Source organism: Oryzias melastigma, linkage group LG22 (assembly GCF_002922805.2).
Source record: "Oryzias melastigma strain HK-1 linkage group LG22, ASM292280v2, whole genome shotgun sequence".
Lineage (NCBI taxonomy): Eukaryota > Metazoa > Chordata > Actinopteri > Beloniformes > Adrianichthyidae > Oryzias > Oryzias melastigma.
In genome coordinates, this window is record NC_050533.1 from 7,992,408 (window position 1) to 8,009,841 (window position 17,434).

The 17,434-nt window shown below is 41.0% G+C and overlaps 1 protein-coding gene across 8 annotated transcripts in view; it reads left to right on the forward strand.

The window, feature by feature from the left end:
- The window catches only part of meis2a (Meis homeobox 2a), a 91,544-nt gene that overhangs the window by 71,132 nt on the left and 2,978 nt on the right, over window positions 1-17,434 (forward strand). For 3 of the 8 annotated variants that reach the window (XM_024294936.2, XM_024295021.2, XM_024295107.2), the window contains 2 exons: window positions 11,147-11,205; window positions 14,085-14,195. In XM_024294936.2, coding sequence (XP_024150704.1) covers window positions 11,147-11,205; window positions 14,085-14,195 — 170 coding nt within the window. Of the gene's footprint in view, window positions 1-11,146; window positions 11,206-14,084; window positions 14,196-15,587; window positions 15,680-17,434 lie in introns of all 8 variants that reach the window. The other 5 variants (XM_024295255.2, XM_024295336.2, XM_024295418.2 and 2 more) reach the window with 3 other exon arrangements.

Below are 17,434 nucleotides of genomic sequence, written 5' to 3' on the forward strand. Positions count from 1 at the left end.
TTGATCATTTCAAACCTATTCCAGCCAATCAGGGCTTGTGAATGGAGAACATTGTGCAGTTTCTTTGGCCTCCACAAGAGGTTTACCTGCACGTTTCTAAAGCTCATTCATACCAACACAGTAGCTTCTCAGATTACACACTAAAAAAAAAAAAACGACACTGAACCCCTCACAACTTCTGCCCATTCACTAACAGGTGATTGGTTAGACTTCAATTAACAGAAAATGAGGAATGTTGTAAACAATGCAGACTGTTCTTATGTTGTCTTTATGCAGCCCTAAACGCTCGCCCGGCCCTCTAATGAGGTTATTGAAGATAGCTGGAGAAATTATCCTGCACTCTAACAAGATCCAGAGATCCAGAGGCAGAGAAGGTGGGAGAAAAGAGAGGAGTATATTATCCTAATCCAGCCTTTCTGTATTCCCAGCCTTATGAATATTTATTCCTCTCATTACCAGTGATGATGTATCAATCAGAAATCTCTGTGAGGTGGGAGGAGGCGGCAAGGGGAATATCTTTATCTCTGGTGGGAAGAGGGGATGGCATTTTAAAACCCTCATCACAAGACAAAAAAAAAATCCAGTTTTCCTAAATCTACTAACTGGATAAAAGTAAGTGAAGCCTCAATAAGAAGCTGTAAAAAATAACATTTAAATGCTACGTTTTTGTAGTATATTTAAAAGAGCCGCTAAAGATAGAGAGCAGGCCTTTAGAATGCAGCATTGGCTGAATTGACGATGTCTTCATTTGTTTTCGTCTGTCACATATAAAGAAGACTGTTGGAGGGCTTGCTTCAGGCCACCGGGCAGAGTCCCTGTGGTCTGCTCCACAGTGTCACCGCCGTTTCTGCCAGCAGTCCCCTCCATAAACAACAGCTATTTATATCTCCAGCCTGCTGCTTGGCTTTTTAGCCCTAAACTCCACTTCTGAACCCGCCTGCATGTGTGTGTGTGAGACAGACCGTGTGCTCAAGCGAATGTATGTCAAAGTGGTTATGTGCAATTGAAACTCTGATTAATTATTCAATAGGGAAGTCAGAGGCAAGCTGACAACATTTAACCGATGGCTCTCGTGGTCACTAATATGAGCTAGACTCTCAGACACATCATGGAAATGTACTTGATGGAAACGTTCACTCACTGGGGCAGGCGTACAATGATGATTGGAAGACGGCGTCCCATCGGGAGAATACCTTTCCAAACATAAATACACACACACACTTAGCATTAGCTTGTTTTTAAAGGCTTATAGTGCATCAGTATAAAAACACTGGTGTCAGACAATCAAAAGGTTCAGATACCACTTTTACTTATCCCCAACTGCTGTTTATTTTCAATTCTTTAAAACATTATGCCTGTTTAACCCTTTAGCAAACCAAAAAATCTGTTAAAATATATGTTTTTTATTGCTTGTTTCTTCAGGTGACTACTAGAATTCATGTTTTAAAGACCCTCTACAATGAAAATTGTAATCTAACTATGTTATTTTCTATTGTAAAAGCTTTCCAAGTGGTCTTTTAATGAAGATTACGTCATTTTTCGCGAAAATCTAAAAAATGTGTGTCATTTTTAAGACATATTTTCTGCAGAGCCATTACAAATTGCCCTCTGAGTTGAGGCGCGCAGTTAGCCTCTGCTAATTTCCCACCAGACCTTTGTTTACACTTTCCCGCTAGCTTATAGGACCTCACAAGCTCAAGCTTAGAATAGCAAAAAAACAAAAAAACAAAAAACAGCTATGCAGTCACACAGTTTTGAGCAAGATGGCACCTCAGCCTAAATTAGCCAAAACAGCTTGCATAAGGGAAAAATATTAGCTAAACTCCAAATTAGCCTAAAAAACCTTAAAACAAAGTCTAATTTTAACAAAACAGCTAGCTTGATACTAAAATATTGACTAAACTCTAAATTTGCATAAAAACTTTAAAGAAAGGTTTGACAAAACTGCTAGCATAATGCTAAATTATTAACCAAACTCTAAATTTGCATAAACAAACTGCAGAAATGTCTAAATTAGCAACAAAAAAAAAAAAAACAGTTTGTATGTTGCTAAATTTAAAGCTAAATTCCAATTTACCCTAAAAAACACAGTAGTTGCTTAACATTTTAAAGTGTAAATTGTGTCTTTATCGGAAAGTTCACAAGTGCACAACGTTTTACAGCAATTTCTCATTAATGTCCTATGGGGAAAATTTAGCTAAACATTTCAAAAACTGCAAAGTTTATGAATACCAAAAGAACAAGCAGTAATGAATGAGCTGAACGTTTTGATACCAAGATTACTGAAATTGTTGAAAGTGTGATTGAGTTTGTGCCAAAAAAGATACAGAAAGAAGCAGGAGAATCAATTCTGAGTAAAAAAAAAATCAGTTTTATTCTTAAAATTTTTATATATGTCCTCCATCATTAAGAAAATGTTACAAGAACATGTTAAAAACACAATTTTTATTATAGTGGGTCTTTAATTAAATATGTCTTAGGCAGTTAAAGGGCTAAAAATATAATGTATTCTTGTGTAAAATCCAAACAAAATCAAATCTTTTTAAAAGTGCAGCATGTTTATCACAAACGCATGTGTGCTTGCTGCATGAGGGTGCAACAGTTGCTTTTGGCAGGTTCCCTCTTGCTCCGTAATAGCTCGGGCTATTACAGTCATAAAGGAGGGAGACGAGACACGCTTGATATGAAGCGAAGGAAACAGATTGGCCTTTCCTGCTCGCCGCACTGACATCAGCGTTGCCTAAACGATGCCAGCAATTGACACTCAATTGTGTTTGATACGTCAAGCTTCTATCAAGTCATTATCAGCTTCTCTTGGTAAATTTGACATTTGACAATAGTGGAGGAGAGTCCCAGATTACCAGGTTCTAGGAGATGTTTGAGTGTAACAGAAGAATACAGAAAGAGTGATGGAAAGTGTTTATATGATAAAAGTTAGAAGTGCATTCTTCACAGTTCACCACAGCTGAGAAACGTGGAAGAGCCAGCAGAGCGTCCACGTATCTCACAACAGTTTTGTTGTCATTTTTTGGTTCCACTGTAAACTTTCTCTTCGGTTGTTTGCTGAAGTGTCAGCACAATAGGAGAAATAAGATTTTCCTCCAGCGAGTTTTGTATATTTTGGACTCTATGATATTGATGGGGTTATTCTGAGGACACTTTAGCACCTGAGAAGACATGAATATAAGGTGTTGCCAACAACTGTTCCCGTAGTCCCGTAAGATAATTAGGAGTAAAGCGTTCCAGGGCAGAGGTGCCAACCTCTAAAGAGTCAAAGGTAATTAAGGGAAACATTTTGGAACTGCTGGAAAGAAAGAAAGAAAGAAAGACAGAGAAAAGATGACTCTATCATCAGAAAAACTAGAGCTAAGACAGGTTAGCCATGCTGGGTTGATACAATAAGGCCTCTTTCATACAGGTGTGTTGACGCCTGGAGCAGGTTTGGCCTCAGTCCATTCCATTCACCCTGGCTGATTTGAACAATAACTATCATATCTCTTGAAAGAAAAGGGAGGGTGAAGCGTCAAGCAGAAGATGCCTAAGAGCTGTGTCAGGGCCAAGAAAAACCCCCGCTGCCGTTGTCAGAGCTTGTTGGTGTTGTAGCGAGGAAAAAAATGTTTTTTTTAGCCCCCCAATCTTTCCCCTTTCTCTCCCTCCACTTCTGCGTTGGGTTTTTTGTGCCGTAGGACAGAGTGTAGTGAGGAGATGCAGGAACAAAGTGCTGCTGTGTGGAGCAGCAGCTGCTGCTCGCTGGATCAAAGGGGGCAACAAGCGTGGTCTTCCTGGCCCAACACTGCTCTGGAGGTGTTTGACGGACAGTCAGCAGCTGGGGCCGCGCAGCCCGCCTTGTAGGGGTCAGGCTGCTGGACTGCGAGGCCCAGAGGTGACATGCCCCTCATTGGACAGGGGGGAAGAAAGGGGGAAGGTGTTAGATGGGAGGGTAACCGGTCCAGGAGATGTCTATGTTTGTGTTTTTCTTGGACACGGTTGTTATTTCTTGGAGATATTTACTCTTTTGTAATGATCGCAGGACGCGGTTGAGCGGGGATCTTAGGGTTGAGATATCCCACTGCAGCACTCCACCTCTTTGGAGAGCGAGGGAAAAAACAGACAGCAATGCCGCAGTGCTATTGATTTATTTTAATTAGCTCCTCGTTAAATCTTGTCAGTTTGCAACACAAATATATAAGTCTTTGTCTGATTTTCCTCTGGAGTCTTAATGACTCATACTCCCTGGGTTTCAAAGAGAAATGACTTCTGCGGCTAGACTGACAGAGTAACGCAAATGTTAGTCATATAGGACTTTTTTGGGGAGTTAGAGGGGGGGTGCCACAAAATGGCAATGAATGGAGTAATAAAAAGAGAAAGAAAAACAGGTCAGCGAAAGTCCATGGAGGAGAGGTGAAACAGTCCCCCTTTCAGAGGCAGACAAAAGGGTGTGTGTAGGGGGGCATGGAGGCACTGTGGATGAGAGACAGAGTGAGAGATAGATGGAGGTAAAACTATGTAAACACAGCGATTGCTCCAAACGTGGGCCCTGTCTGACATTCTTAAAAAATGGTCCTGCCTTGCTCTGCTTCACATCTGTGCTAAATCAAACAGGAGGGTGAGGTAATGTTCGACTCCTGTTTTAGCTTAAAGACGGAAAGGAGGGATTAAAAAAAAAGGAAACTCTGCCTCTGATTGGATGCATTTGAGGAAACTTCCTGTATATTTTTTGCCCCTACTATCTTTTGGTCTGTTATCGCGACCTAAATGAGTGGAACTCACGATAAGCTTTTATTTTGATAGTTTATGATTAATCTGCTGATAATGGAAGTTCAGTTTGATGGTCAACTACTTTGTGTGTAAACTAGGGATGCAACAATATTTAAATATAAAACTCAACCGTTCAATCTTCATTTGAGAATTAAAGACGACATTTTCCACAACACACATTTTATTTATTCAGTACCAGTCTGAGGTGCTTTTAGGGCAGCGGTGTCAAACTCAATCGCACAGGGGGCCAAAATCTAAAACGCACATTAGATCGCGGGCCGAACTGGACAAACATTTATTAAGCACTCTAAAATTTTTAAAACTTTAAAACCACAACTTTTTAACATAATTATGAACTAGATTTATAGCATTACCTCAGTAATGCTAGTGTGAATGCTGTAAGCTGAATTTGGCCACAGAAGATGCTAGTGCTGACAGCTGAAGATGCTGAACATGATAGCTGAAAACGCTGAAACTGATGGCTAAAAATGCTGAAGTTAATATCTGAAAACCCGGAAGCTGATAGCTAAAAACGCTGAAGTTTATAGCTGAAAATGCTGAAGGTGATAGCTAAAAATGTGAAGTTAATAGCTGAAAACGCTGACGCTGATAGCTAAAAATGCTGAAGATAATATCTAAAAATAATGAAGCTGATAGCCAGCTAAAATATTAGCTAAATGCCAAATTAGCCTGAAAAAATTAGGTTAGCCAAAACAGCTAGCATGAAACTGAAAAAAATAGCTAAACTTAAAATACCCTAAAAAACTGAAAAAGTCTAAATTAACCACAACAGCTAGCGTGTAACTGAAATATTAGCTAAACTCCAAATAGCCTAAAAACTCTTAGTAAATGCCAATATAGTCCAAAAAAGCTAGCAGAATACAATTTTTAAAAACTTTAAACCCGTAATTTTGTAACACAACTATGAATGATCATATAACTTTCAGTATTTCACTCTCCGTAAAAATGTATTTTGTCGAAATTATTCAAGTTAGAAATAATCATAAGATATCATCGGCCCTTTAGTAACAATAAAATAAAATGATCTGGAGGGCCGGATATAATTACCCAGGGCGCCAGATCCGGCCCCCGGGCCTTGACTTTGACACATGCTTCAGGGTGTCTGCTGCAAATATGCTACCTTGTCCCTCCATAATAAATCATCATCTGTGGTATAGTAGGATATGAGGGTTTATTTTTTTCTTGCTTGATATCGAACCTCATATCAAGGTACGTATTGAACCGTGAGCAAACTGTATCGTTGCATCCCTAGTATTGGAATTTTTTGTGAAAAATATCACTTTTCCTTTTGCCACAAAGCAGAACTGTTACGTATAAACACAGCCCTCTTTATAAAGCTCATTTGCATCAACTTCCTGGTTGAAGTGCTATTTTTTGCTCTTCTGCCTATCTGGAGCGGGAATTTAACTATTCTGTTGAATGCAGTTGCTATGAATCTTTCTTTCTGTCTGCAGCGGAAGCATGGAAGCAATGAGCGTTAATAGGAACCAGAGGACAGTCAGTCGTGTTTGAAACGGCGATCAGGAATTGAGCGAAGCACGTCTTGTTCGGATTGTGTTGCATGTAATCTTCCTACAAAGGCAGGCGGACAGGGGCCCAGGAATGCGTCTTAACAAACTCAAACTTGCCCCCTCCCCTTGTGGCATATGGGTTTTTGAAATGGACATCCCCTTCGTCAGTCACGATCCTCCACTTTTTTTCAAGAGAGAAAACACAGTTTCTTCATCTTCCTCTTTGGTTTCTTTCTATCAAAGCTCACTCGTCAACAAACATGCGATTGGTCGGCTTTTCCCCCTGATCCCCGCCGCTATTGGCCCCACTTAGAAAGTGTCTTCTCCCGCCTCCGTGCACTCTTGCTTTGCTCTAGGGTAGGGTGGTTCGGCATGACAATTTCTCAGGAAAGGAATGCTGACAACATGAGTGAGTTACCAGGTGTGGCTGCGAGTCGGTTAAGCAGAAACAAGGCCTTTCTGACAGATCGAGATGAGGAAGTAAGAAAAGAGAACAAAGACGAGCTCAGAGTCAGACAGACTGGTTTGCCGTGATTGCATCCCCAAGTGCCTGGTAACCTTCCATGGACCGTCTGTTTGAACGTCTCCTAAAGTCCTACTTGATGTTTGATCCTCACATATTCAAATTTCTTTTAACAGACATATGCCAGACAGGGTATTTAACACTCTCTCTGAAGGCCCCCCGTGTGTGAGAACAGATATTATTAACCATGAATGCCGTGTTGATCCAGCCTAGTGGAGACTCTGTCAAGTGGACTCCTGCTGCCCTGGCTCCATCATTCATATCTGTCTGTTTGGTTCCCTGTGTGACACGCAAAGCCTCTTGTATACCTGCCGCTCTGCCTAATCAAGGGGCTGGTTGTAGCGGAGATGCATTTACTGGTGCATAGGGATCTCTTGCACGTACTTGTGCATAGGGATCTCTTGCATGTACTTGTGCATAGGGATCTCTTGCATGTACTTGTGCATAGGGATCTCTTGCACGTACTTGTGCATAGGGATCTCTTGCACGCGGGTATGTCAGCTGGAAGTGCTACTGTGGGCCAGTTGGCAACGGTCCCTGAAGAATGCGCCGACTTCCACGTGCATACGTATGCACACACCCGAGCACACTTAACACCACAAGGGTAGTTTCTGATATGCAACATGAAAATGTGTTTAAGGCTTAATGGCTGAGCGACATTAGGCGTGCACATTAAACTGTTTTCTCCCAACGGATGACCTCTTCCTGACCCCCTAACCCTGGCTTTAATTATTTGTTTGAAGACAGCATGGAGTTCCCATGCTGAGAGGTACACTGTGTACTGTGTGTGTTTCTCTGCACTAACACTGAGCAGAGACAGGCCGTAATAAGCTAGACCACCAGATGTAGATAATAAAACATAGCTTTGGGTTGGAGGTTTTTTCGCCAGCGTCCCCTGTGAGTGGCGCGTTCGGACGCCGGTTGCGGTCATGTCCGCGTCTGAAGGGTTTACGGCGCATGAATGTGTTTTAGCAAGTGGATTTCTCAGTGGCTGTGGTCAACCTCCGCGTCTCCCCCCGGGACTTTGAATCCATCCATCTGACCGTCCGTCCAAGCTTCATTTCAGGAGAATTCCTGGTCGTGTTGGTCTAAGCACACTCCATTAGCGACTCAGGGGTCGAGGGAAAACATTGTTATCAGGCCAGGCTCTGATAATCTCAATTGGCTTTACTCGGACTGATAAAAGGTGCTCTAAGGCCACGAGACGGGCCCTTGGTCACCCCCTCACTCCCTCCAGTACACCTCAACCCATGAAGTTTACTAAAACGAATAGAAGACTCTCAAAACATGAGAGTTGGTTTCACTTTAAGCTCAACTATTTTAGCATTTGGAGATGTGAATTAAAAAATGACACTTTGATCCTGCAGAATCCACCATATGGTTAAATTTAGCACCTGGGGAGAACATTCCAAATATTATGTGTTTATGGTTACGACTCAGAATAGGTAAAAAATGCACATGGTTGTGATTTTGGAGAAAAAAAAAAGTAGGACATATTTTTTGGCAACCGAAGAGCTCCGAGAGTGAACAGGGAGTGTGATGCCGGGAATTTCTGTTTACTTGCTCAGCTGGTTTTGATGCGGAAACTTTCTTTCTCTTTCAAGCTCTGCAGACATTTATGACGGAAGAGCTATCCGAAAATGCTTTCTCCCCCTTTGTTCCATCAAGAAACACTTTCCCAGTTAATAAAACCCTCACAAATCCAGCATTACAATCGTACGATTTCCAAGCCAGCTCTTATTCACCTTCTGGCCTCTTCTTTTCCTTCTCTCATGTTCTCATATGGGTGTGTTTCATCTCTTACTGTCGGGGGGGGGGCCACAGCACCCCTGCGTACCTGCACTCTGGATGCCCCCTGGCAAATGAGTACCGTGCCTCTCTTTTCCCAGCCGTGCATTTTGTACATTTAACCATGTCACTTTGAGCCAGGCAGATTACAGGCGTTTAAGTTCATTGGAGAAGGTAAGGGCAGGTATCAGGACTTCATGGGGGATTAGGAGCCCAAATTGGTTCCAGCTCTCCCTGCCTTCTAATGACCAGTTCTCTCGCTGTATTGATGGTGCTGTGAGCCCGTATGTAGGAAAGAAAGGACTTTTTTTCCACCTTTTTTTTTTCTTTTTGGAGGTCGGCGTGCTGGACAGCTCCAGCTTGATTTGACGCCCTCCTTTAATATCAACCACATGGTGATATCTCTACTGTGAAGTTTTCTTTTTTTTTAAACTCAAGTTTTTATTGAGTTTTGACTTATCAAATAATATCTAGACATGTGACATATACGGCATTTTCCAGCTCAGGTTCCTGAAACAAAACAAAACAAAATAAACAGAACAAAACATGACTGGACACTATTGTAAATCAGATTATTATATAAAATCAAAAATAAGTGAAGTAAATAAAAAGTGGTATGTTGGAATCATTCAGCTTGTTGATCATGTACAGCAATATAGGACTATAAAGTTATGGAGCTAAGATAGGGCCAAAACTATTTAAAACCAAAATAAAACAAATTGAACAAAATATTGGTGTTTGGCTAAAAAAAAATGTAAAATGTCCAAAAATTTTGGTATTCTAAAATAAACGTAATTGTTGTCAGCTGTTTTTAGGTTTAAAAATTCAAAATTAATTTTTTTTTGTTTTAACTCTTTTTTCCATTTTCGAATCTGAACATTTTAGTTTCAAAACTTTTGTCCCCGCTGTGGCCCGTTGGGGCGGGGCTAAAACGAAGGACCAATCAAATCAATGAGGGTGGTAACTTCACTGTGATAAATAGGGTCAGTAAATCTCTATACTAACAGTCTGAAATCGTCGCAAGACGGGTGTAAAAAGCAGAGTTTTATTGCGTACAAACCAGAAATCCAAAACACTGTTGCAGGTTTTAACATTTTTTTTAAATAAATACATAGTTACATTTTGGTAATGTGCAGGACTGAGTAATAATTGTTTTAAAAAAGATGTTTCTATCACCAAAAAAAAATATTTTTTTATGCCCAATAAAACCTTTATCAAAATTTTGATTGGTCTTAAATGACTACAGATGGCCCTAAAGTTTTAAAAACTAAAATTTTCAGATTCCAAAATGAAAAAAAAAAAAGATTTGAAACTGAAAAAAAATGTGAGTTTTGTAACCTAAAAAACAGAACATTTGAAGCTGAAAATAACTAAGTTTATTTTAGAATAGCAAGAAGTTTTGGACATTTTATACTTTTTTTAGCCAAGCACCAATATTTTTTCAATTAGTTTTATTTGGGTTTTAAATAATATTGGCCCCAACTGAGCTCCATAGAAGAGGCCCAAACCAGCACTGCGACGGGGTCTCTCTTTTTTAATTTGTTTGACATACATTCACACAATTCCGTTTTTATCATCATGTTTATCCTCACTTTGATCTGTTAAATTTGTGGAACATGTTTTCAAGAGTGAATAAAAGTCGGTTAAAATAATTTTAAAAAAAAAGTTGAGTCTGAGCGACCACTTGTTTTTGACACCCCCGTTGGAAGTTAAAAAGGTTGCCCCTGGCTGGCACTCACCTCCTCGTGACCCCCCGGCTCTACAGTGGAAAAGCCACAGGAGCAAAGCCGGCCGGGGAGGCTTTGTGGAGCTGCGCTCGCTCGCCGCTGTGGCGGTGATAAAACTTCAGACAGCCTAATTGATGGGCTAACTGACATAACAATACCTTGTGAAAGCACGGAGCGGCCCATGCCTGGTCCTCATTTCTAGACAGCTGGAAGGGGAGCAGAACCCCCTACAATGCGACCAAAGTGGGGGTCTCACAGAGGGGGACACTGGAGGTGGGGGGCAAAGGGTGCAATGAAAGGAACCATTTGTATTCTGCGTTTTGCTAACTTAAATCACCCTTTGAAGTGGCGGTGAATGATAACACCCCCCAAAAAATTGGAGACAGCACCTTTTGACACAAGTGTGAACTCCCTCCACCTCTACTGTATGTAGAAAGTTGTGTTTTTCTGCAAGGAGGGGGCGAGAATGGGACGTGCCCAAAGCCTCTGTGCCCGAGCTGCACTTAATACTTGAGGAATGTCTCCCCCGTGCCCATAGCAACCAAATGTAATCAAAAGCTTTATTAAAAGAGAGGGGAATAGATCATATGGAACATTAAAAGTATCCCGGACTGGGTTCCCAAGTCAGCGCACAATTGCCCTTTTGTTTGTTGCTGTTTTGTTGTGCGCTCCTCTCTCAAGGACTCGGGGGCTAATGTTGCAATAAAGTCATGCAAAACTGTTTGTCTTTGTGGAGGCTGGTGATGAATCCTTCTTCGTGTGAAAGCCAAGTGATTTAACGTTTGTTTTTCTCCTCTCTCTGTGTGTTTTTTTGCTAGGTTTATTAACGCCAGGAGAAGAATAGTACAACCCATGATCGACCAGTCAAATCGAGCAGGTAAAAACCAAAAGAAAAGGAGAAGTATCCAGCCGGTCTTACTTCTATTTCTTTTATAAAGTCTTTTTCCAAAGAGCTTCTTTTAAAAATCCTTTACTAGCATCCTGCCTGGAGCCCTGATTTTTTTAACACCTGCATCTTTACTTTCCTGAAAAAAAAAAAAAAACTCCCTCCTCCTTTTCTCCATTTCCATTTTCTATTTTCTCAATGAGACGTGTTCAGCGGTGTTGCCAGCCCTTTGCTGATTGACTCTAATTGGAGATTTCCCAGTCTAAGTGCAGAGAGGTATATTAGCCCTCTCTCTGTGAATTACTAATTGGACACAAGAGAAGTGCCAGAAATGCTAGAAGCGATTTATGAGTTATCTTTCGTTTGAGTCTGTTTTGTCTACTTTAGCGAGGTTATCCTTGCTTTTTTTCTGTATTATTTTCTTGAATTAGCTGCATTATTCAAAGAAGTGAGCAAATCTCTAGCAGTAAAAATCTCTAATTTGTATTTCTCCGCTTTATACATCAATAAACAGTGAAAAACTGGCTTGGAATTGGTTCCCCCCAAAAATATGTTAAAACCAAATACGCATCTCAATACATGGTTCACCAATCGATACAACTAACTTTCATTAAAAAAATAATTAAATAAATAAACGTTCCTAGTAGTGTTTTACTTATGATTATGAAGTTTTTAACCAAAAATCCAACAACACAATTGTCTTAAAAGGCAATTTTTCATATTGATCTGAAGCCTCCGTTTCCAAAATCTCCTCTGAGGGGGCGTGACTTCTGTAGCTCCGCCCCTGCTGCATGAAAATATCAATCAATATTGTTATAAACTGGATGTCGATTTTTTTGTTTGTACATAAAAAGACAGACTGTAGAAAAAATATATACACAGTATATAAACTGCAATTTGCCAGAAGTCAATCATTTAAATGTCTTAATGATTTTATACCTTTTAAACATCATAATCTTATTAATATCTGAGATTTTCAAACGATATGAATGGATCTATTTTTTAAATCTGATGTTACTCCCACTGACCAGCTGGGCTGCCATGATTAGTCGACTAATCAACGACTAATCGACTATTAAAATAGTCGACAACTAATTTAATTGTCGATTAGTCGTTACTTTATATTATATGGAGTCAGAGTGTAGTAAAGTTGAAAGTTATATCGGCATTCTTCTAGCTTTTTGGACAATTTTGGCATTTGTTAAGGTTTTTTAGGCTATTTTAGAGTTTAGTTAGTATTTCAGCTGCATGCTAGCTATATTGGCTAATTTAGGCTTTTTTCAGTGTTTTAGGCTAATTTGGAGTTTAGCTAATATTTCAGCTACATGCTAGCTGTTTTGACTAATTTAGGATTTTTTTGGCTTTCAAGGCTATTTTGGAGTTTAGGTAATATTTCAGCTACAAGCTAGCTGTTTTGGCTAACTTAGGCTTTTTGTTTTTTTAGGCTATTTTGGAATTCAGCTAATACTTCAGCTGCATGGTGGCTGTTTTGACTAATGTAGGATTTGTTTTGCTTTTTATGCTATTTTGAAATTTAGCTGTTAATTCAGCTACATGCTAGCTGTTTTGGCTAACTTTTTTAAGCTAATTTAGCATTTAACTAATATTTTGGCGGGCTATCAGCTTCAGCGTTTTCAGCTATTACCTTCAGCTATTTCAGCTATCAATTTCAGCTGCCAAATTCAGCTTACAGCATTCACACTAGCATTATCGCAGGTACTGCTGTATATCTAATTTTTAAATCTAATGATAGTTAAGATGTGTGCTTTACATCCACTTTATGCATGACACGATTAGTCGACTAATCGGAAAAAATAATCGGTGATTAGTCGACTATTATGGCTGCCCTACTGACCAATCAGCTTTTTGATAATATCTTTTGCATCCCTACTAAAAACCTTTAATTTGGCAACTAAAAACACAATTTTAAGAGAGTATCTTTTATTAAAAAAGTAAATAAAACACTCCGCTATTCTTTGGCACAGTCAAAAAGAGATGGATGGATGGAAAAATCTGTTTTTTGCCGATTAGCAACCTCACTACCGTGCAACGATTCCCGCTCACCAGGGAGGAAATTGTTCAAAGCAGCAAACGCACGGGATGACACGCACCCATCCAACGTGGGCGACTTTTCTCCAGTTTGGTGGATTTTCCACGTTTACCACAAACATGCAGTGTGTGCAAAATGCATGACTAACGTCACCCCCCCACACCTTTTAATCGCTAAGAATTACAGATTATCCAGGATAATGCTGCTATATTCCTCGAATGCACCGAGAATTAGATCATTAGAGCTAAAAATAGACAAAAGCGGAGACGAGTGAGCAAATTGATTGCCGCTGTGTCTTGTGTATCATCGCAGATAATCAGATAAATTATTCATAATGTGAAATTGTGTGGCAGTTTGAAGATTATCAATGGTTTAAGGGATTGGCGGTACACCCTTTGTGCCTTCTCGGAGGAGAAATGTCGGTTAACCCTTTAACGCCAGTGCTTATATTCTTTGATTTACTGTAACTTTTCAACCAATAACATGATAATTCCAGTAGATTTTGAAGGAGAAAAGCCGCTTTTCTCCTTCAGAATCTACTGGAATTATCATGTTAACGGTTGAAGAGTTACAGTATCCAAAAGATTTTGTGTTTAAAGGTGCATGCTACCTTATTCTTGGTTTGAAACAACTTATTTCCTATGAATGTGGCTTTGAATGACACGCATGTGGACGGGCTCGCACCCTCACGTCTGCATGCACACAATGTCTAACAGTATGTTTGGGCTGGATCTGGGACAACTGCTGATTGTCTGGTGTGTTCTCTCTTCTTTTCCCTCCCCCTCCCCCTTTTTCATGTCCACGTTTTGACTACAATCAGGTTTTCTTCTTGATCCTTCAGTGAGCCAAGGAGCAGCGTACAGTCCGGAGGGCCAGCCCATGGGCAGCTTCGTGCTGGACGGCCAGCAGCACATGGGGATCCGACCAGCTGGTGAGTTCGTCCGCCTCGTCTGGTCCCTTCGTTACACCTGCTTTAATGGTCCCTGGACTTGGTCACAGCAGCATGAGATTCAGTCACCTCAGCATGGAAAGGGTCCAAACTAAAACGATTCTTCCTTTTTCTTTAACCTCACATCCTGGGCTGCATGGTACCCTAGGCAAAATCAGAAAAGTGCACCCCCTTCAGGACTTAAAATAGGGGTATTTTAACTAAAAAAAAGCAATTTCCAAACAATTTTATACAGGTAAATCAGACACACCTCTGTTTTGAGCCGGTTTTTCTTCCTCTTCCTTCCTTTTTTCCATTTTTGCTGTCCCTGAGGGCTTGTTTTTCCATCCTTAAAGTTTTAAAGAAGATCCAACAGTGGTGTGCCCCTCTCCTCACCCCCAACCTAGCTTACGCCTGGTTCCGCCGAAGCGCCGCTTCCATTCAGCGTTCTTGTTAACCTATAGTGTGGCTAAAACCAGATGCAGAGCGCCATGGTCCTCAGCTTGCGCTGTAGAGCGGATCATTTCGGCGTCTGGACTGTTTTGTGTGAGAGCCGCGTCAATCCTGGCAGGAAGTTACATCAAAATACATGAGAAAATCTGGTTTATTTTTTAAAATTTCACAATAAAACACAGTAATTGACAAATCTCTGCAGGTGGGAATAAACATACAATCACAACACACACACACATTCTTACACTTACTACATAGTGAGGGCCAGGAAAATTCCCCCGAGAAGTGAGGACCACCTTTTCTGCTTCATCTACACGTGCGCGTGCACACACAGATCAACGTAGTGGGCCGACTCCAGAGCGAGGGAGTAGGACTGGGATTTAGGTGTAAAAAAACAACAAGAGAGAGGCAGAAATCCATTATTTTAAGTTATTAACTTACTCATGATGGCAAAAAAAAAAAACCTCAAACAGAAGCGCTATTGACCGTTGCGGAAAAACGCGCGACTGGTGTGAATTGCAGGAGAGAGCGGATTCTGCGCGCACTCCTCTACAGTGTGAACCTAGCGTTAGACAGAGGCAGCTTCTGGAAGGGAGGAGTTATTGATTACCACAAACTTTTTGAGTTATTTTACTTATGTTTTTTTATTTTAACTTTTTTGTTTTAACATTAAATGAGAGGTGTGTCAAACTTAAAAAATATATATATATATTTATATATATATATATATATATATTGTGATTTGGCGACCCTCCATCAGAGAGCACCCTAGGCGGCCGCCTATCCACCAGTGCTGAGTGCTGGCACTGCTAACACCAGTTGGGTTCTTCTCCTCAACAGTTTCCAACCTCATCTACTCTCTCTGTGGGTTTTTTTCCAACCTCTCTGTGATTCAAACTCCTGCTGATCCCTATTTTTCTGGCATTTATCTCTTCTTTCTAGGGCCTATGAGTGGAATGGGGATGAATATGGGCATGGATGGGCAATGGCACTACATGTAACCTCCATCTTGTAACGCAAAGAAAAAGGGGGAAGTAAGTACTGGGTCGCCTTTCCATGTTTTTCCTTTGACATTTTAGGGCAGGGTTTTCAAACTCAATTTACCTTGAGGGCCACTGGAGGCAGAGTCTGGCCCAGGCTGGGGATTGTGGGGTTCCATTTGTGTCAAAAATATGGTTTTGCATCCATTGTGTCTATATGTCTATGTCTACTACTGAACAAGTTTATTGAGCTTTCGTTCATGTCTGCGTGTCCTGTGAAGCGACATAAGCTAGCAACTGTTGCTAAGGACTTTTCTGACGACCAGATCCAACGACAATTGAAACAAATACAAAGCTATCATCAAAGAAGTGTGGACATGCAGAAGATATTGCTTCTTAGACATTGAACTTTCATATTAAGACGGGGGTCACAAAATATTGACTAGCAGGCCGCCAGTTTGAGACTCCTGTTTTAGGGGTTTAGGTTTTTTCCCCTCTTCATCACACAAGCACATCTCACAGAAAGAACTCACCTTAGCAACAGCCTGCAGGGCTCCTTTAGCGAAATTCCTTGAGGCGAAGGATGAATCGGAGTCCGAAGAAAAGAAGAAAATCGTTCTGGGATAGGGATGACCCCGACTTGTGGCGCCAGAAAACAAAAAATAAAGACGGGGCGAGGGGCTTGGGGGGTAAATGGCACGACACGGGTAAAATTTATTTATCACAACAGCGCCATCGCTCTCCACATCCCGGACAGCCAATGCAAATGTTGGACATTTAGGGAAAAAATAACATCTCCTGGGGAAGGGGGCTGACAGGAGGGGGGGGAAATTAAGCAGGCTCCAGTGAAGCGATAAAGAAGGAGAAGTGAAACTGTCCTCCGAGTGACATAAATCTGTCTGGGGAAGGATTGATGCCCAAATTATCTTATATGCAAAGACGGGAACACCACAGTACATTATGGTCCCGGAGCGAGATATACGGGCCACGGGTGACACGGCCGATCCTTCAGTGGGGGGGGAGAAGCAACATTGGGAGGAATGGCTGTCACTTTCTTGGGGGGGGGGCCTGTGTGTGTTTTGATTATTTTTTACAGGAGGGAGACAATTTAGGACGGGGTGGGACCCGACGAAGAAGACACACTAAGATGAATTTATGAGGCTGTAGACACAAGCATGTGTTGAAAAGGAAGGGACCTCTGTCTGTGTTGGCTCACACGTACACACAGTGGCGGTCTGATTAAGCCCGCCATTGGGCCACACTGCTGACATTTGAAAAACCAAGACGTATCACTGCCCAACGGCGGCGGGGCAGAGGAAATTTTATTTAACACCTAAACTCCTTTGCCCAATGAGCCACAATATAATAACACTTACCTTGATTAAAAGAACCCTTTATATGTAAATGGAAACTGGATTTTCCAAAGGGTCACCCCTCCAAGTCCGCGTTTCCTCTTTCTCTCGTCTCAGCTAATGGCAGAAGACAGTAAAAAAAGGGGGAAAATAGGGAAGCAATGTTCCCTAAAACAGCCACAACATTTGCTTAGGTTGACTAATTCTTAATATAAAGCTATATAATTTTGAGACTATTTAATTAGGCAACATACTTTATGCTTCATGACCAATTACATTAATGGCTTAATACAGAGAAATATTATCCTTTCTTGATTTGATTACACAGCCACACAATATGGTACGTTCGGTACTTAATTATGGACGGCTATTGAGCACGACTACTGTGCCATAACAGAAACAAAGATGGCAGAGAGGCCCGGTCTGTCCTGTGATTGTCATCAGATGGTTTTACCAC